The sequence below is a fragment of the Chondrus crispus genome, genomic scaffold (genome assembly GCF_000350225.1).
Source record: "Chondrus crispus Stackhouse genomic scaffold, scaffold_178, whole genome shotgun sequence".
NCBI classification, from domain to species: Eukaryota; Rhodophyta; class Florideophyceae; order Gigartinales; family Gigartinaceae; genus Chondrus; species Chondrus crispus.
In genome coordinates, this window is record NW_005179047.1 from 148,638 (window position 1) to 167,654 (window position 19,017).

The following is a 19,017-nucleotide window of genomic DNA, read 5'->3' on the forward strand; positions in this document are numbered from 1 at the left end:
CCCATGCCATATCCGCAGCCACCGCCCATGCCCATGATGGGAACCGTCATACCCTTGGTCCCTCCCCAGATCTCTCCCCATCAGCAGCGTCATCATCAGCAGCACCATCATCACCATCACCTCCAACATCCCCACCTCCTCAACCAGCCCACCACCTACCAGCTCTGGGTCCCTCAAGAGCGCGTTGGCGCCGTTATTGGCGGACAGGGGACTGTTATTCGTAGCCTGCAAGAGCGTTCCGGTGCCACTATCCAGGTTCACAATGACACTGTTCGTGGAGATCGCAAACTCTTTACAATTTTTGGTACCCTGGCCCAGTACGACATTGCAAAGCAGCTTATCAGTGACATTGTTGAAAAACCGCGACAATCTCATGGCAGCAGCCACGCGGGCCCGCATTCAACGTCTGACCGATCTCCGTATTCACAATCGGGTGATCACGGGCCTAGGTCGGGTGACGTGTGGAAAACTGTCTATGTTCCCACAAGCTGTGTCGGCCTAGTAATTGGCCGAAACGGAGAGACCATACGAAATTTGCAGGATCGATCCGGTGCTGATATCAAAGTCACACCAGACGAAGAAGCCCAACCTGGAGCAGACACCCGTTCTATATTGTTATCGGGGACAGACGAAGCGATTTCCACAGCACATCAACTCGTCTCCGAAATCGTTATGGACGCTAAATCACGCCGGCCGCCCCACAGTGGACCTCAAGTGGGGTTCGCTCTCAACGGGCAGTCACTAGTTTTCGAGGTTTTGTCCATCCCGAATGAAAAGGTTGGGCTCATCATAGGTAAGAAGGGGGCGACCATTCGCGATTTGCAGATGAGATCGGGCGCCAAAATTCAAGTCACGAAAGACGAGAGCTCTGTCCAAAGCGATGGTACTCGTCCTGTAACCCTCACAGGGATGCGCGCAAACGTCGACGAAGCTAAGGCAATGATTGCGAGCAAAATCAATATGCCCATGTCACAGTCCTCAACAGCAAACCCAGTGTACAACAACAGCCCGCCGCAACCCGGTCCTAGCTCGACGTCCCCTGGCGGTCCAAGTCAACCCGGTCCCGGGTACATGGTACCAAACTTGTACGAACCTGCTTTCCAGAATGGTCAACAACCATTTCAGCAAGGTTACGATGCGAATGATGCCAATGCACAAAGTAGAGCGATGGCGTACTTTCAATACGTCGGATACAACAATTACATGGCACAGCAGCGGCAGTTTCAATCGCATATGCCAATGCATTTTCCCATTCCTCAACAACAGCAGCTGGAACAACAGGCACCATCGGCTAACTCCTCACAAGACCAACAAGAGGCCTCGGGGCAACCCTCGCAGTACTCACCTACCCCATTACAACAGGGACAGCAACTTGAAAGTATTCAAGGTTCCCCTGGTATTGCTCAGCGAGATGCTAGTGGCAACATCGTGATGTACCCAGCACAGCAGTATCAACAATTGTCACCACATATGGCTGGGCATCAAATGTACTCGACTGGTCCACCAAACCGCATGTTTTCCCGACGTGAGCAAGTTCAAGCGGCACAAGTGCGCGCCCAGATGGTGATGCATGCCCAAGCACATGCTCATGCACAAGCGCAGGCTCAAGCTCACGCACAGGCACAAGCTGAAGCTCAGGGAGAGTCTGAAGCACGGCTCCAAACACATGAACCTTTAGTACCAACTCCTGAAGATGACGGATAGTCCCGTCGATGGCCTGACCAGGTACCGACCTGGAGAAGCCGCTTTCGTGCGGTCAGTTGTACTTGGTCCTTGTGTACATACGAAGCGATTCCAATTGTGCAGTAAAGTCGGCGCCACGGCTTGTAATCCACATCCGTTGTACCTACCCTTGTCGTGGATTGGTCAGTACAAACTAGGCGATGTAATAAAGGCGAAACGCAAACAGGTACCTTAACTGGCGCCACAAAAACAGAAATTCTGATAGCTTTGTGCAATAGCATTTGACATTTCCGGCACTATCAAGCAGTAGGCCTGGTCCAAAATGTCGCCGGTAGGTGCTGCGAGCTTCCAGTCCTTCATCTTTTCATTTTTGTGAGTGCGGGATGTAGGCAGCTTGAAATCTTGCGCCCCTTGTTGAGGAGAGAGGGGCTTGCCATTGAAGAGATGATTAGATGTGAAAGGATTGTGTGAGTGTTGGACCTTTCCTAAACGACTCGGAATGTTCACTTCTAGCGACACGGGATAGAACCCGCTTCCACTCTCTACCCGAAAGCTTACCGTGCATCAAATTCTCGTTTCCGAAACAATGTGATTCGTAGTTGCCCGCTCACCGCCGGCGTTCGAAGCCTGTGACATATTGCCCTTGCGTCTTGAGCCGATTGTTGACGTGGCAGCCATGATCCGAGTGATCAACTACACGTACTCATATTCAAAACTTTCTATTTATTTTCACCACTATTTTGCTCCATTTCACACACTGTTCAAGGCATTCCATCTGTTTTTTTGCTCTCTTGTGTCTGTAGCGAACGTGAGAGAAGTCAACTCTCAGGTATCAGATCGATCCGTGTCGAAGTTAACGCCCCGATTTTCACGATCACATCCTTTCCGGCTGTCTTCGAAATGCTTTCTAGAGGAGCGGCATCACTTAACGCAGGGCAGCGCGTCTCTACGCGGTCTCTGGCTACAAGCTTTGCCGAGCTGTACCGCAATAGCGTTGGAAATGCTCTGCTCGATGGGGACGTAGTAAAAGGCCATATCGTCGGCCATCGTCGGCCGAGGTCGTCTTCATCTCGCTTTCACATTGTCGACTTTGGCTTGAAAGCCGAGGCCCCATTCACGGCAAGGGAACTCCCAGGATCATCTGCTATAGGAGATGACGTCGCTATGTCACTGCTGGCGCTTGAAGATGACTTTAACGAACCAGTCTTCGATTATGAAGGGCGTACGGAATTGCCGTCTCTCCAGGCAGAGAGACTCTCGCTGTTGACGAGAGTGGCTAGCAATGATATCCGCTTGGTGCACGGACGGTTTGTCAGCTTCAAAAAGGGAGGAGCCAGTGTCAAGGTACTGGGGACAGATGCCTTTGTACCGAGGCATCATATCCTGGCAATTAACAGCCCCATATTGGGTTCATATGCACCGTTTTTAGTCATGAGTGTTTCTACGAACAAAAGGGTTGCCCGCAAGGGAGCACTTGGGCTGGATATCAACCCGGTTGTGTCCAGTTATGGCGGCTTTCTCCTCTGTGTGGCTAATCTCGTGGGAATTGATGATGCGTGGAAGCAAAGTGGCGGAGGTTCTGCGAAGGAGAGACTGGCTTATCTGAGACTTTTGACAAAATTATTGTCGTTGAAAAACTCGGCCGTACGCAAGCTTCTTCCCCGCAGCGGCGACAGTGGCAATCATCAAAGGCCTCACAGGCGTTGGAATAGTTCTCGCCATAAGGAAAGTGGTCACGGAGACGCAGCTTGGTTGAATGACGTTTCGCAGGGTGATTGGGCGTCCAGCAAGACATATACGCACCACACCTCGAAACCCGATGACACCCCAAGAGTTTGGGATCGGTTAAGGAGACCAGTTACTCTGAAAAAATCGCATCGCACCCAAATAAACAATCCGTTTGGGGGTGATAGACAGTCAAAAGGGTTAGAACGCAACAGCCGGGACCCTAAACCGGCAGACGATGTCTAACGACCTGCCATTGGAGTCTCTCAGTTCGTAAGTTGGGTCGCGAAGGATCCTGGGATTTTTGTACACCGTTACAGATAGGCCTGATCAGGATTATCAATCATGGCCATGCCCTTAATTCCGTCCGGGTCCGCAACGAATTCCAAACTCTCAAAGAAAGACATGTCAAGGTCTGAAGAAAACAATGCTATGCTACAGCCGGGTACGGTTCTTCTCAATTCCCGCAGCAAGTACTTGACGACATTTCGCTTCATTAACAACTGTCCCTCAATCAGTCACAGAAGCGTGCAAACACCGCACAAACACAGCAACATAATCAGTATTTCGCTCACGGCCATAAACGCTTTCGCAAGCAGCTGCGCCAAGGAATTTTCAAATTCGCAGGTACGCACCTCGTCTGGAAGTGATGGGTCTGTCACTACGTCCCAGATCGTCCCATTCAATGCCCTATCTGAAGTGGCCCTCGCAAAACCCACGAGACGACTGTCCGAAATTAATCGCGCGCTTACAACAGCGTAACTGCCTTGAAGTGCCTTGTCCCATTTGTTCAAATCCCGGCTCTACCAAACCAAGAACGTGTAAAGAGATTCAGTGAAGGTGACTGTTAGGGTTGGTTTGTGATTGCCTTTAGAGGCTGTTCACGTCGCAAGGGCTCGCCTTTTGTTTGATGAATTGAATGGCTGTCAACTACTTACTCGTTTACCCGCCTTCACCATGAGCGAGTTCACCTCTTCAGCCGTTATCTCACTCTTGTCTGCAGAAATAATAGACCGTTGACTCTTGTATTTTGTGATGTTGACCCCACTTTCCTTTCCAGACGTACTTGTAGCCTCCTCTGCTGCTGCTCGAAAGGTACAGCGGTTTCTTGAGCGGCTGCGAACGCTCGGTAGGATGCCGATATGACAGCTGAAGGCCGCCGAAAAGCGTGAATTCACACCCTGCTGCGTTCGGAATGGCATGTTGCAGTTGAACTTTTTTCTGAGGGGAAGCGGCGTTTCCCAGGTAGGCGGCGGTTTGACTGGGCGGTGAGCGCGAAGATGGTGATGTAAAGCCAGTGGTTGTAGTAGCTGTTCTTGTCCTTGGCTGCTTCAGAATCGTCCCAAGGACAGTCTCAGAGTTGCTCAAACGAGCACGTGCAACCTGTCGATGTGGAGTTAGGCTGGACGAGAGTTGCCCAGGTGCAGTACAGCAGTGCAAGACCTGTGGCTTGGAATGCCGCAGTTTCAGCTTCTCAGGGGCTCAGATCTAAGAAGCGCAGAACAGCTTTCCGTAATATTTTTTCATAAAACACGAATATGAAATCCAAACGGTGGTCACGGGGGCCCATGCTTTTACTGGAAGCCGTGCAACACATGTTACTGGATTTCACCCGACTGCTACATGCTCCAGAAGAATTAAAAGACGTTTTTGTTGGTTGTTGATCACACGATGAGCTCTTCCCAAAACTCGAAACGACACCAGGTTGAGCAAGCCATCAGACGATCGCCTATCACACTGTATCTAATTACTGGCACAATTCTTTTACTATACGTTGCATATCAGCTGCGAGAGCACTGTGCGAGTGTGAATAAGTCTTGCTAGCTAGAGCTTCTGAGTCCTGTGTGTCCCATTTTCGTTCTGGCAAAACTGCAAGTCCAAGAAAATACTTTCGAATTGCTGAGAATATCTGGTCTTGGGCCTTTTAGTCTTTTCATTAATAAAAAAACGCTCCCCCATTTCGTCTAAAGCACTTTATGAAATGCTCTTTCCTAACCCAAACGTGTGGGAAACATATGGCGAGGATATCTGAGAGTGAACATTGAACCTCTTTCATTTTCATTGTTAACAAAATGCAAACCTCGCAGTTGTGTAAAACTTTCCACATGCAAGCTTTGCACCTTCACGACCATGCAATGGCGAAACTCCTGGACAGACCAGAGAATCGCTTTTACCAGAAAATTAACACAGATTGGCAAGACTCCTTCCACGGGCAGGAAGGCAATCTCCTCGCCAGTCTGATACTGTACTGAACACTGCTGAGATAAAAAGTGGTATCCGACATACGTACAAAAGATGTGCCGCAAAATCGAAGCAATATTCGTACAGAGTTCCAGCGGTATACGCCAGTGTGAATGAAGTCGAGTGAACTGCCTGCCCAAAAACGATTCTAATGCATAATATGTCGTTTGGTAGAGCTTGAGGCCCACAATTGAACAAAGTCCGCCTTCAAGGCAGCATCATGTATCTTTATTGGCCAACTTTTTCTGCGGCCACTTGCTATAGCGAATGATTTTGCAGAAACATTTCATGTTGAAAAAAATCATCATCTTTCGTCCCCAGGTCTTTTGCTCTTCTTGCTTCTTCTTTCAGCTATTGCGACACCGTACTTTTCGCTTACCACAAGGCTTTCGATACTGTTGGGCAGGCCTTTGATCAGTGGCCCGCAAGTGTGCAAGTCAATTTGGTTGTCCACGAGTAGGAAGCTACACAGGCTTCCCTTCACAAGCGCTCATTACACAAAGGGTTTGTTGTTTGCCTGGGAAGCGGCAGGCGGGAACCACCCGCGTCAACAGTATTGAGATGAAGGGACGGACAAATTGGATGGCATCACCGGCTTTTATTCCATCAGGTTCGATATGGAGAATAAGTAAGCCGTTTGCCTTGCCCTTTAGCGAAGCTCGAGAGGCATCGGGGAGTGTACAAACAATCAGGTCCGGACGCGCACGAGCACAAGCAAAGCTTTCTAGGGGGGCAGACCCCGAGCATGTTCCTCTACAGGTTGCCACGGAATCAAAAACAGATTCCACAATACGACCACGGACCGAAAATTACTTTTCCATTCCTTACGACGAACTGGTCATCCGCAACTGGCAGCCGAGAGATCGACAGGCTTGCATAGAACTGATAGGTGCTGTTTTGGCTGAGTATGGCCTTGAGTGGGATCCCACCACAGCAGACAAAGATGTGGTCGAAGTGGAGAAGGCATACCACTACGGCGAGTTTTGGGTCATCGAAGATGTGCAGTCCTCACAGATTGTGGGTACCGGCGCATTTTATGAGGTTCCTCAAAGAGGGGTCGGAGCAATCGAAATACGAAAGATGTATCTTAGTCCCAAGGTTCGTGGTAGGGGACTGGGGTCTTTTCTACTTGCAGCCCTAGAGGAGCGTGCGCGACAACGTGAATATTCAATGGCATACATAGAGACGGCATCTGTCTTGGGGGAAGCGTGTGCTTTGTATAAAGCAAGGTCATATGTGCCTTCGGACGGATTAGAAACGGAACGATGCGATCTTGTTTTGGAGAAAGAGCTTCTCCCTTTGCCCCCATCCTCGGCTTCCCAGCCTGTCGAAGCTGTCGACTCGACAAGGGGTTGGACGGTGTCAAGTTGCTCACGAAAACAAGCGATGGATCATGGAATTCTCTATCGAGCCGTGGTGGTGCTCGTAGAGAGTCATGGTCGTATTTTTGTTCACAAGCGATCGTTGCAAAAGTCGACATTCCCCGGCCGTATATCTATTTTCATTACTGGCTGTATAGATTGGATGGAGAGTCCCTGGCAAGCGGCCAAGAGAGAAGTCCTCGAGGAGATTGGTCTTTCCTCATTGGATTTCTCAGAGCCTTTCAATGCTTTCACTGCGAATGGCAAAGATGGTTTGGGCCAGAGAATACTGTTTCACCCTTTTATTGCAAGAGGAGAGTTTGAAGAGGAGGACACCATCTGTAATCCCGCGGAGGTGGAATTCGGGAAGTTTATGTCGCGCGACGAAATCGTGAAAGACAGAATTGGCGGGTCACTGTGGGATGAATTCCGATCTCATGGGTTTTAGCGGTGGTTGTCTCTCGGTAGGTACCCCTGCAAGTCCTATTTTTGCTAAAGTAATATGACGTTGAGAGACAGCATAGATAGATGGTGCTCAAAGAAAAGTCAAGGCTGCTGCTTGATAATCTTCGGCCATCCTCTTTTGCGTACTCTGTTTAGAGGTATGCGCCACGTCGGTGCTGTAAAAACAACTATTGCTCCCTTTAATCTTGTGTGAAGGTATTAAGAATATGTCACCATTAGATATGAGTTCTCATGCATCAGTACGTCTTCCCACTTACTTCAGAAAAGACTATAGACGCATGGGCATCGCACCTGGTGATCAGCTCCCCATCAAAAATCCAGATCACTGGACCACGCTTAGCTCAGCAATCTTTGACTCCAGTGCAGCAATTTGATTCTTGGCGTCCGCAGTCTCTTTTTGCGCAAAGCTGCTGATCTTTTCCTGCTCGGTCCGGGCTTTCATCATTTCTTCCACTTGTGCAGATGTCAGATACATATAACTGCCCGGGACAATTTCGATACGACTGCGAGGGGCTGCATTCTCGTTGATGGGAGGTGTAGCTGCAACGACAAATTGGGAAGTCTCTTGGCCAAGATCAAGGTCAGGGCGGCCTGGGATAGCCTTCTTAATAGATACAAATGACGACTGGCCGTTCATGGCAACATTAGAAACAAGCTTTGCGGGTACACCTGCCCCGTCTAGTGACAAAACATGGTTGGGGTTCTCGATACCCATCGTCTTTGCCCGACCACTCAAGCTTTTGTCTGTCGTTCCTTGCGATGAGTACAAGGTGCACATGCGGTTGAAGTGCTCTGCGGTTTTATAAGTGCCCATGAACCTCATGTAAGGTACGAGGTCATCGCCAAACGCCTCATCGTACTCCAAGGAATCGATATAGGAGTTGATTTCGGCCTCCCAGCCTTCGTTTGCCATGCGTTGCACGTGCTCAGAAATTTCTTGCTGCGAGACGGGCCCGCGCCCAAGCAGATGCTTGAAGTTGAGTTCAACCGCTCGGTATGGACCGCAGCACTCGAAGAAGCGGCGGCGATAGGTGGACGAAAGGGCAACGCCACGAACGAACTCTTTGAGGCTGATTTGGTTAGCTCGGTACATGGATTCAGCGATGTAGGCTTCTGCGCGCTCGGATTCCATGACGTAGGCGTTACCGAAAACCTGCTTCCATACTCTGTAACACATTACGTCGCGGTCTTCCACGCAGGCGACACCAGGGTTCGGAGTATACACGAGAGTTTGGAGGGTAATGCCGTAGTCGCCAGTCATTCGAATGGTAGCCGCGCCAGAGGAGGAATTCACAGGGGTTGGAGCAGAGCGGAGTGTGGTCCCGCAGACCTTGGTAAGGCCATGTTGGGAGAGGGTGTGGCGAGAGGTGGCGCTCAAGCCGAGGTTCTGGACGAAGGCGTACATGTTGGATGTGACAGGGTGGTAAGAGAAACGTAAGGTGGACGTGACTTCTTTCAGGTGTGAGGCGTGAGGCTCAAGTCTGTTTATACCTCGGGACCAGTGTGTAAAAAGCGAACGAAGCAAATTAGTGCGTTTCGGGAGCGATAGTTCGGAGGTTTGATGGAGATCGTTGGATTTGCATGTAGGGTTCTTTTATATAGGTTTCAACTAATTGGCGATGGACAAGTGGTTTCAAAATTCGGCCGGATAGTTAGGATATGCCCCTATGATACCCTGTGATAAAGTGATAAAGAAAAGAGATATCATGCGCACTATTTAATTATGTTGAAGGCTAATTTTTGTGACTTTTTCATTATTTTTGGTGATGATTTTTTTAACAGTGCATCAACAAGACCTGAGCACGGGGAATAGAAGCTGAACGCCTTTTCTGGAGCAGCGCTGGGAACTAATAAGTGTGCGCATTGTCCGCACACAAAATACACGTGTCTCCCAAATGGTCTGTGCTGCCGAGGCCCCGGGCTGCGAAGTGTGCACCTCTTCTTAACTTGGATGCGAACACGGCGGCAGTTCGGGACAATTTGGGTAATCGACCAACGGCACCGCAAAGAAAGACATACAAGACGACAAAGGAAACGAAATCAATTCACCATTAAAGCTAGCAAATCTGTGTTATCTTTGCGCTTGTGCGCTTAGACTAATCACATCCGGTGTCGGTCGACATTTTTCAGAATGGGTGAACGAAAGGTGCAAGCAAAGTATTATCCACCGGATTTTGATCCGTCACGTCTCCCTCGCATCAAGAAGAAGCGCCAGAACGACGATGCCGTGCGCTTCATGCTTCCTATGTCGGTACGCTGCGAAACGTGCGGGGACTTCATGGGCACCGGTCTCAAGTTCAATGCCCGCAAGTCAGACACGGAGGAGACATATCTCGGTATTCGTATCTTCCGCTTTTCGATGAAGTGCAAGGGTTGTCCGGCTACTTTTATCATCAAGACAGACCCGAAGAATGGCGATTACATTTGCGAGTCTGGCGTAAGACGCAATTATGAGCCATGGCGGGCTGCCAAGGACGCGGAGGAAGAGGGGAAGGAGGAGAGGAAACGGCAAGATGATGATGCCATTCAAGCGCTTGAGAACAAGACTAGGGATGCAAAAGAGGAAATGGAGGAGCTTGATGCCCTTGATGAGCTGAAGTCTCTAAATGCGAAGCGAGCGAGAGTCAATGTGGAAGACGTGCTTTCGCGGGGGCGGGATGCCGAAAAGCGGCGTGTCGATGCAGAAGAGCTGGAGATCCTCAGAGAGGCTAAGATTGCCTTTGAACAGAGGCGAAATTTGGTTGGAAAGTTTGACGCATCAGAAAGGCATCTTCCCACACCTAGAAGCGAAGGAAATCCCAAGCGTATGGGAAATGATCCCAATCAGAGCACACCAAAGAGGCGGGCGTTCGGTTTGAAAATCGTCAAAACTATCAAGAAAGCCAACTCATTGGCTTCTGCTGTGGTCAAGAGCGACTCTGCGAAGACGACCGCATCATCTGACCAAGACCTGGTTGGATATGATTCAAGTAGTAGTGATGGTGAATAACGCAACGTCTGAATTTAATGCTGTACGACACTCGAAGCGCGGCCCAATACCTACATATTAACTAAATTTTCACCGATGAGTCAGATCACAGCCGTCGCCACCATCCCAACGAACAATTCATGCAGTTGTGGACGAACCAAATGGAAACACTATCATGCAATAACAACAAGAGACGAAAGCAAAATGCATCATATTTAGTCTAATGGTTGACGAAAACGAATTCCCTCTTGTACTTCCCTGCTTTTTCTTCTCGGAACTAAGTAGGTAACTGGCGAGAACAAAGTCTCTTTATCAGTTTGATCAACAAGATTGTGAGAGCAATGTACGCCACGGGACGTTCACTACATTGACAGGTACTACACAGAATGAACGAAGCTAGCGCTTGCGAATAAAACTGGCGATCTACTGCTCCTCGCCTTCCTCTCCCTCAACTTCCTCTTCGGCGTACTCCTCACCTCCCTCGGCGTACTCGACGTCATCCGCAGTTGCTTCTTGGTACTGAGTGTACTCGGAGATCAAATCTTGCAGATTTGCTTCAGCCTCAGAGAACTCCATCTCATCCATACCCTCACCAGTGTACCAATGCAAGAAAGCCTTGCGCCTGAACATAGATGAAAACTGGCCGCCGACGCGCTCGAACAGATCCTGAATGGTCGTAGAGTTACCGATAAAGGTGGCGGCAACCTTCATGCCAGGAGGAGCCACGTCGCAAACGCTGGTCTTGGCATTGTTGGGGATCCACTCAACAAACTGGCTTGAGTTCTTATCCTGAATCTTCCTCATCTCGTCCTCAACCTCCTTGGTGGAAACTGTGCCCCGGAAGTAGGCGGCAGCTGTGAGATAGCGACCATTGCGCGGATCACAATCAGCCATCATGTTGTGTGGCTCGAAGAGCTGAGTAGTAAGCTCTGGGACACTCATGGACTTGTACTTCTCACTTCCGTTGCCGGAAAGCGGTGCATATCCCACAACGAAGAAATGGAGACGTGGAAACGGAACCAAGTTGACAGCAAGCTTGCGAAGATCGGCGTTCAGCTGACCCGGGAATCTGAGTGAGCAAGTAATACCGGACATAACACGAGACACCAGATGGTTGAGCTCGGGGTAGGAAGGATTAGGCGACTTGAGGGTCTTAGTGCAAATGTTGTACAAGGCCTCGTTGTCAATGGAGAAGACGGCATCGGCGTTCTCGATGAGCTGGTGGATGGACAGTGTGCAGTTGTACGGTTCGACAACGGTGTCTGAGACCTTTGGCGAGGGCATGACTGAATATGTGCAAAGCATACGATCGGGATATTCTTCACGAATCTTTGACACAAGCAGAGTCCCCATACCCGATCCGGTTCCACCACCGAGAGAGTGGGAAACCTGGAAGCCCTGAAGCACGTCACAACTCTCGGCCTCCTTTCTCACGACATCAAGCACAGTGTCGATAAGCTCTGCTCCCTCTGTGTAATGACCCTTTGCCCAATTGTTTCCTGCGCCTGATTGTCCAAAGACGAAGTTGTCGGGGTGGAAGATGCCTCCAAGACGGGAGGCCTTGATGTGGTCAAGCACAGCGGGCTCTAAATCGAGCATAACAGCGCGAGGGACGAAACGACCCTCGGAGCCTTCGGAGTAGTACACGCCGAGGCGCTCGCGTTGGAAGTCGGATTCACCAGCATAACTGCCGCTGCTATCGATGCCGTGCTCTTCGGAGATGGTCTGCCAGAAGGCGGCGCCCATTTGGTTGCCGCATTGTCCCGCCTGCAAGCTGACGATACCGCGAGACATGTTGTGGAGAAAACGCCCTGATACGAGTTGAACTTGTAGGGGAGAGCAAGGATGAGGAAAGGAAAAGGTGGTTTAGAATGTGAAGTGAAGATTGAACGAGGCGGGACTAGAGGGGGTATGCAGAGATGAATGTGAGAGCAGGGAAGAGGGGTAATTATTCCAAAAGAGGGGACGGGTGCTAGGCGGGTGAGCCATAGGAGTCAGTGCAATGACGAGAAGGCGCCAAAACCGGTCTTAAAGCGGGCCATGGAAGGGCGGTTGAAATTTTTCAAACAAGAAGTTTTGAAATCAAATGTGCAAATTTGGACGCTACGGATCTCTTCCAAACCCCGAATAACTTTGCCCGCGCTTTTTGCGTTTGCTTTCCCAGCCGATGGCCCCTTTCGGACCATCACGTGTACCCTGAAAGGTTGTGTATATCCAATGGGCGAGTGAACCGTGTTTATATCGTCCCCGTTTGGGGCCCTGTTGCCACTGGGCCGGGGCTCCACGAGCGCGTTAATGGGATGCAGGGGCCCCGGTCATGCGCTGAATTGCATAAGCCAGTGGAAATCATTTCCCGCGTAAAACAAGGAAGCGAAGCATAGGTGATTTCCGTCGCGCTTGACGTGTCATTGACCAAGCGCAATGAAGAGCTCAGTTGCGGTGCAGTGACTGCACCGCAACTGAGCTTTTAGAGCTCGAGCTCTGCCGCTGCAACCTCAAATTGGCATCTCTTTTTGTTGATGAACATTTTCCAACAAAAGAAGACTTCCGTTTCTCCTCGGGCTCAGGCGTTTTGCAAGATGTAATGTCTTCTAAAGCCTGGTAAATTCGTACTGTCTCCATGCGCACCTCCTAATCAGCAAGGGTCTCTATATCTTATGGACTGCACTGAAACATAGTTTTTCCTTCTGAGGGTACATACTGTATCCGGTAGCATGTCGTAAAAATCTATGATTCCAGTTACAGCTCGAGGTCATATATTTTGGCAGCTTCTACGTAACGCAACAATCGAAAACATACAAGGATACGAGGTGGCGATGAGGATTTATATGTTCACGTGCAGAAGCGTCCTGCTCTGAATCTATTATTTATTTAAACGTTAAAGAGGACAATTCAACGTTTGCGTTGTTCTTGTACTAGACAGAAGCCCTAGCCTGGGACGCAACCAGCAATTCGATGATCTAGTTCCCGTTTGGACCTATGGTTGTAACTGACAGGCTTGTTCAAGGCAAGGGACTCACTCAGGGTAAGAACACCGGAAACAGACTACGACAGAACTGCTTGCAGGCGTGCAAAATGCCAACTGGAGTTGTCTTTGTCTCATAGTCGCCACGCTAGGCAGCGTAATCGCATGGGATATTCCCCAACTGCCAACGACTCTGCAGGGATTAGAATCTCTAAGGTGGGTGCGTTAGTTTCCAAAAGTGTACAGCACAGCGCACTTGCCGTACGCGGCTCTTTCTAAGCAGCGCGAGACGGAAGTGGGAGCAACGTAGACCCTACGCATTCTAACATTGTCGTACGCCGTGAGGCAAATGACACAAGGCGGTGCGCGGCGCGATGACAGATGTTGGCACCGTTGTACCGTACAGTATGCCCCGACGGCGAAACAAGAAGAGCAAGGCATCTTGCTATGGAGACGTCAATGCTACGGTACATGAGCGGGCTCGGAAAAAGGTGGTCTCCCACTAGTGAGTGGCGCATCGTCGACCGTTTCAAAATATTCACCCCAAGGCTCCTGGCGACCTAGAAAATATCTCGGCATTGGACAAAACCAGAAATCGATACAAGAAAGTATCGCCAGCATCGCCCTCGGCCTTACATGAACATAAAAGCGGGTGGAGAGTATTCCAAAAGTATCAGGGGCGGACATCACCCGAAACGGCAGGCCCTGGCGTGACATGTGGTCCTAAGGGGCCGGGGCGTTTTTTCTCCCGAGGGTGTGTAAAGGGACGGGTGTATGAGAGGTGTCACGTTTGCATGTCCAATGATTTGGAGCCAGCGAGTGAACGAATCCGCCTTTACAGTTTTCAGAAATGCCCTACCGCTCTTTCTCCGTGACCCTGACAAATCACCTCCAGGTGTCGGTAATATCACTTTCACAGACCTGATCGTGTCCACAATGCCAAATTTCGACACTTTCTTCTGTCCCCTCTTCAATGTTTGTTGCATCTTGCTTCGTACCTGCCAACTCACACACAAGAAGAATTGTTTTATTCATTAACGTCCAGTTCCTCGTACAGAGTACAGTATTAAACAGTACAGCACATTGAAGCAGGCACGAGCACTGGACTGCTTTGATAGTGTCAGTGCTAACACGTATACATGTAGCAGTTGGGCCAGCCGACGGCGCAGAATAGTATAAAAAGGAGTAGATCGGCGTAAACAAGAGACCAGAGGTTTACCGCTCTCACAGGTTATGGGCCGATCGCAATCGCGAGAATTTCACACCACTGCAAACCCCAACAACACAACTTTAATCTGCTCCAGTACACCGTTACTGTCGTAGCCCGCTCCGGCGATAGCCGTTGAAGCCCAACTGAAGACACCATTTCCCAAGCAGACATTCGCCTACGGCGCCGACACTATAGAGCAACTGCTACAATTTGGGGACCCCTCCGGCAAGCCGCAAAACTTGCAGCCATGGCAGATCCCTCCGACACCACTCCAGCCACAGAAACAAACATTCCCCTACCGCAACAAACAAACAACACGATGGCAGCTCAATCATTCCCTCGATGGAAATTCACCGAGCAGCTTCCATATCTCACCGAAGAGAACTTCCTCCAGTGGAAGGCGAATCTGGAAGATATACTCATCGAACACGAACTGGAAATTCTCATCATGAGTAATCACCAACCGTCGCCAACTACTTCTGAACAAGATTCTCCCTTTCTCCAAAAAAGTTTCCGCAAGTTGCAGAAGACTCATCACAGCCAGTATCCCAACCGAAATTAACCGCCTTCTGTCGGTGCAGATCTAAACTGAAACACCCGCGAAGATTGTAGAGGCTCTACAACAACTCCTGCAGAGAACTTCCGTGCTGGACCACCAAATACTTGAGCGTGAAGTAAGACAGCTCACCTTAACCACAGATATGACAGTGAAGGAGTACATTAATCAGCACAAGGAAATTTGCGCTAAAATGATCTCCGCCCACTACCCGAACATCAACAACGAATCAACAACGGTACGCATCATTGTAGAAGATCTTTGGGAACACCCTATTTTTGCCGTGCACATCTCAACATTCAAAGCAGCCGGACTCCCCAACACGATAACCGAACTTCATAACAGGCTGTCCGACCTCGACGAGGATCAAAGGGGTAGACTCAATATGTCCTCGCAGCCAATGTGCTCCTTCCATCAGAGCGACACAAACCAGACGCATAACCGATTCGACCAAACCAGAAAATTGAACAACAGACGGTATGATCCCCGCCATCAACCCCCTAATCGGCGTCGGACAAGTTGCAGATGGGATCAGCCTTACAAAACACAGTACAACAACCAAACCCGCCAGCTTATGCAAATCGTGGAAGCTGCCAAATTGTTAAATCAATCTACCAATCCGCAGCAAGATCGAGCCCGAAGCTCCAAACGCCAGACTCCACACCGCACAAAGCATGATTCCCAGGCAAATGTTGCCATCATCGACACCGAATCAGGTGCTGAAGACTACATGGCAACCTTAGACCAAATACCATTCCCCAAAACAGCAGACAAAGGGGACGCAGATGCCAACAGTAAGTTCATCCTCGACTGCGGCACCAATCCCTCGCACATCAACTTCCCCACCGCTGACTCCAAAACACTGCAATCACTCATGCAAACACACACCGCTTCCTCCCCGATCACATCCAACCTCGATGGCTCCCTCAAGGTGAAGACCAGCACTAAACAGACATTCCGACTACCCGTAATCATCAACAACGCACTGTCCGCCTCCTTCCTCTCAGTACACGCCATCGCCAAGCGATTTGGACACGTCCTGTTCTCGGAAAAGACAGCCACAATTCTAGACACAAAAAATGGAAAACACACACCACTAGTCGGAACAGCCACATTTCGCAACTGTCTATACACCCTAGACAAACCAGCATCCCGCATCACAGACAAAAACATTAACCATCCGCAACCAACAGCTTATGCCATCCTGTGGTATAACTACCTTCGTCCCGACCACTCGGAACGAGGGGGGGTTAGAGGTAAGGGAGCGCGCGCCGCTGGGTAACCCACGCGAGCGCAAACCGTACGGAAGGACTCGAAAAGAGGGAAGGCTCACGTGGCCGGTGACGCGCAGCCGGTCGGTGGTGTTAGATCCGGACGGCCGGTCACGCGTTAGAAGCCTGAGACTTAGAGGTAAAACCGGACGGAGTTAGCAAAAAGCCGTAAAGGGAAGGGAGGCGAGTCTGCCCCCGTTTACTGGAACGGGGCAGGTGCCCCCGGTCTTAACCCCTAAGTGGGACGCCAGGACACCTGTCCCGCTACAGTAGCTGTTACATACTGTATACCAGCTACTGTACTAAATTGGCTAATTCGTGCCATTAACCACTAATTGCTAATTACTTACCGGATGGGTCGCACACGGGTGCCCGTGGCCAGGACCAGCGCCAACGGTTGTGCCACGTGTACGCCGTGGAGGTACGACTGTGCTCGCAGAGGGCGCGTGCACGATTACTACAGTAGTAACCGCCCGTCTCGACGGTTCTCATCTCCTCCCACCGGGGGTCGCGGTGTGGAATTGTACCACACATCCGAACGATGGCAACCTCTCCACCACCCCCCTCAAACAATCGTCCTTCTAAACCACACAGCAAACTACGCTCGCAAAAGTCCTACACAATCAACGCAGCGCCCTGTGCCACATCTCCACGCACACCCCACCCCTCGCCACGCCTGGATGAAATCTCCCCAACCAACCCAACCAGCAATCCCCACACCAATCATAAGCTGTTAGCATTCCATGCCTACCACCTCATATTCAATCACATTCACCCACGAGCACTCCAAAAGATGGCACAAGCAGAGGTCCTTCCCCTCCCAAAAATTCTCAAATCCTACCCTCCCCCATTGACCAGCTCGGGCTGCGCCCACGGCAAGGCCCGACCGAAGCCACACAAACCCACAGAACACCGATATGCGGTTGCCTTCTCAGTGTCCTCTGATATCTGCGGACCAATCACCCCTACATCCCTACATGGAAACGCCTACTTCATGTCGTTCATAGACACACACAGCAGGTATACTATACCATACTTTCTACCCAACCGCAAAGGAATCCTGAAACGCATAATGCTCACGATCGAAAGCATATCGCGAACCCACGGCAAACCGTTTGCACTGTTCACGACAGACAATGCAAAAGAATACATTTCAAAAGCCGCAAAATCCCTTCTCGAGCAACACGGCATAACCTTCAACCCCATATCTCCGTACAATCCGCAACAGAACAGCATCGCAGAACGACTCAACCTAACACTCATCCAAGCAACGCGCGCCAGCCTGCACTATGCAAAACTGCAACCGAGCCACTGGGAAGACGCTCTGCGTGACGCGGCCTTCAACTATAACATCACCGCGAACCGGGCCGCGCAAAAACTGCCATTCACACCATTCACACTCTTCCACGGCGTTGCTCCGACTATTACGCAGCCCTTTGCCTTTGGGCAAGTTGGATCCGTTGCCTACACCAACCTCCACCCAAAGCCCAAAGGGCACAAACTAAATGGAAGATCATACCCAGAACGTTACATGTATGCCACGGACCCAACCCACATCGTAGTCCTAAACCTCAAGAACAACGCCTACACGAAAACAAGGGCCATCGACTTTGTTCCGTATCACCCTCTTCAAGACCCCTCTGCGACACACGCACAGGCCTTCAAAGCCATTGCGCGACACCCGACCCCATCATCCGTGAAGTCAACCACACCTACCCCGGGGTCACCAGCGCAGGCCCGCAAATACCCCGACGCCGTCGAATGGGCCACTGCCCATAACAACGAATTAGACCAGCTTGATAAAACTGGCGTCATCAAATGGCTCCCCGATCACGACATCCCCAAGAGTACAAAACTCATTCCCCTCACAATGACATACCGCTACAAAAGAGACCCGGATGGGACAATAACCACATGGAAAGCCAGATGCTCCGTCCGGGGTGACAAAATGTCACCACACGTACACTTCAACCGCCTAGAAACATCGTCGCACAATGCCGACAAAACTACTGTCTGATTAACATTCGCAATCTTGGCGGCACTCAACACGCCAATCGAACAATTTGACATCCAATGCGCCTACACGCATGGACCATACCGCTTCAATAGACCAGTATTTATTAAGCAATTCCCACGCTTCAACGGAGCGTGCAAACACCCTGGTCGCGGCGGAAAGCTCATGAGAAATCTATACGGCAGCCCATCCGGAGGGTTCTACTACCTCGAGTGACTCACGAAGTTTCTCACCAAGAACGGATTAACCCAATCCGAGCAAGATCCCTGTCTATTTTTCCAACGACACAAGCAAGGAATCACTATCGTCACACTAACCACCGACGATTTCCTCGTCACAGCGTCAAGCCAACAATTTATCGACAGCTTGTACCACACCCTCAACAAAAAATACAACGTCAAGCGGCTAGGCGAACCCAAGCTTTACATATATGTAAAGCTTGGGTTCGCCTAGCCGCTTGACGTTGTATTTTTTGTTGAGGGTGTGGTACAAGCTGTCGATAAATTGTTGGCTTGACGCTGTGGACGAGGAAATCGTCGGTGGTTAGTGTGACGATAG

At 50.3% G+C, this 19,017-nt stretch overlaps 6 protein-coding genes; 3 read left to right on the forward strand and 3 right to left on the reverse strand.

Annotated features, from left to right (window-relative positions):
- Positions 1-3: 3 nt before the first annotated feature.
- CHC_T00010166001 (KH domain-containing protein) lies at positions 4-1,704 on the forward strand. The gene has a single exon (XM_005714300.1). It carries the CDS (start codon positions 4-6, stop codon positions 1,702-1,704), a length of 1,701 nt encoding a protein of 566 aa, XP_005714357.1.
- A 1,319-nt stretch (positions 1,705-3,023) lies between these two features.
- On the reverse strand, positions 3,024-5,005 carry CHC_T00003174001 (hypothetical protein). XM_005714301.1 is given in 5 exon segments: positions 3,024-3,722; positions 3,723-3,911; positions 4,044-4,211; positions 4,347-4,718; positions 4,913-5,005. The coding sequence occupies 4 exon segments, from the start codon at positions 5,003-5,005 to the stop codon at positions 3,723-3,725; spliced, it is 822 nt and encodes a 273-aa protein (XP_005714358.1). The 3' UTR covers positions 3,024-3,722.
- A 1,205-nt stretch (positions 5,006-6,210) lies between these two features.
- On the forward strand, positions 6,211-7,576 carry CHC_T00003175001 (hypothetical protein). XM_005714302.1 is given in 2 exon segments: positions 6,211-7,458; positions 7,459-7,576. The coding sequence occupies 1 exon segment, from the start codon at positions 6,211-6,213 to the stop codon at positions 7,456-7,458; it is 1,248 nt and encodes a 415-aa protein (XP_005714359.1). The 3' UTR covers positions 7,459-7,576.
- A 57-nt stretch (positions 7,577-7,633) lies between these two features.
- CHC_T00003176001 (hypothetical protein) lies at positions 7,634-8,880 on the reverse strand. XM_005714303.1 is given in 2 exon segments: positions 7,634-7,797; positions 7,798-8,880. The coding sequence occupies 1 exon segment, from the start codon at positions 8,878-8,880 to the stop codon at positions 7,798-7,800; it is 1,083 nt and encodes a 360-aa protein (XP_005714360.1). The 3' UTR covers positions 7,634-7,797.
- Positions 8,881-9,606: 726 nt separating this feature from the next.
- Positions 9,607-10,464, forward strand: CHC_T00010144001 (Coiled-coil domain-containing protein, putative). The gene has a single exon (XM_005714304.1). It carries the CDS (start codon positions 9,607-9,609, stop codon positions 10,462-10,464), a length of 858 nt encoding a protein of 285 aa, XP_005714361.1.
- A 167-nt stretch (positions 10,465-10,631) lies between these two features.
- On the reverse strand, positions 10,632-12,237 carry CHC_T00008909001 (beta-tubulin). XM_005714305.1 is given in 2 exon segments: positions 10,632-10,866; positions 10,867-12,237. 1 exon segment carries the CDS (start codon positions 12,235-12,237, stop codon positions 10,867-10,869), a length of 1,371 nt encoding a protein of 456 aa, XP_005714362.1. The 3' UTR covers positions 10,632-10,866.
- Positions 12,238-19,017: the final 6,780 nt, after the last annotated feature.

Excerpts from the sequence above, each read along its gene's own strand:
- CHC_T00010166001 (XM_005714300.1), top strand. The coding sequence starts at position 4 with ATGCCATATCCGCAGCCACCGCCCATGCCCATGATGGGAACCGTCATA.
- CHC_T00003174001 (XM_005714301.1), bottom strand. The coding sequence starts at position 5,005 with ATGTGTTGCACGGCTTCCAGTAAAAGCATGGGCCCCCGTGACCACCGT. Across the intron at positions 4,719-4,912 it reads AAAAAATATTACGGAAAGCT|CTACTACAACCACTGGCTTT; the intron begins GTTCTGCGCTTC and ends GGACAAGAACAG. Across the intron at positions 3,912-4,043 it reads ACCCATCACTTCCAGACGAG|TTGTTAATGAAGCGAAATGT; the intron begins GTGCGTACCTGC and ends ATTGAGGGACAG.
- CHC_T00003175001 (XM_005714302.1), top strand. The coding sequence starts at position 6,211 with ATGAAGGGACGGACAAATTGGATGGCATCACCGGCTTTTATTCCATCA.
- CHC_T00003176001 (XM_005714303.1), bottom strand. The coding sequence starts at position 8,880 with ATGTACGCCTTCGTCCAGAACCTCGGCTTGAGCGCCACCTCTCGCCAC.
- CHC_T00010144001 (XM_005714304.1), top strand. The coding sequence starts at position 9,607 with ATGGGTGAACGAAAGGTGCAAGCAAAGTATTATCCACCGGATTTTGAT.
- CHC_T00008909001 (XM_005714305.1), bottom strand. The coding sequence starts at position 12,237 with ATGTCTCGCGGTATCGTCAGCTTGCAGGCGGGACAATGCGGCAACCAA.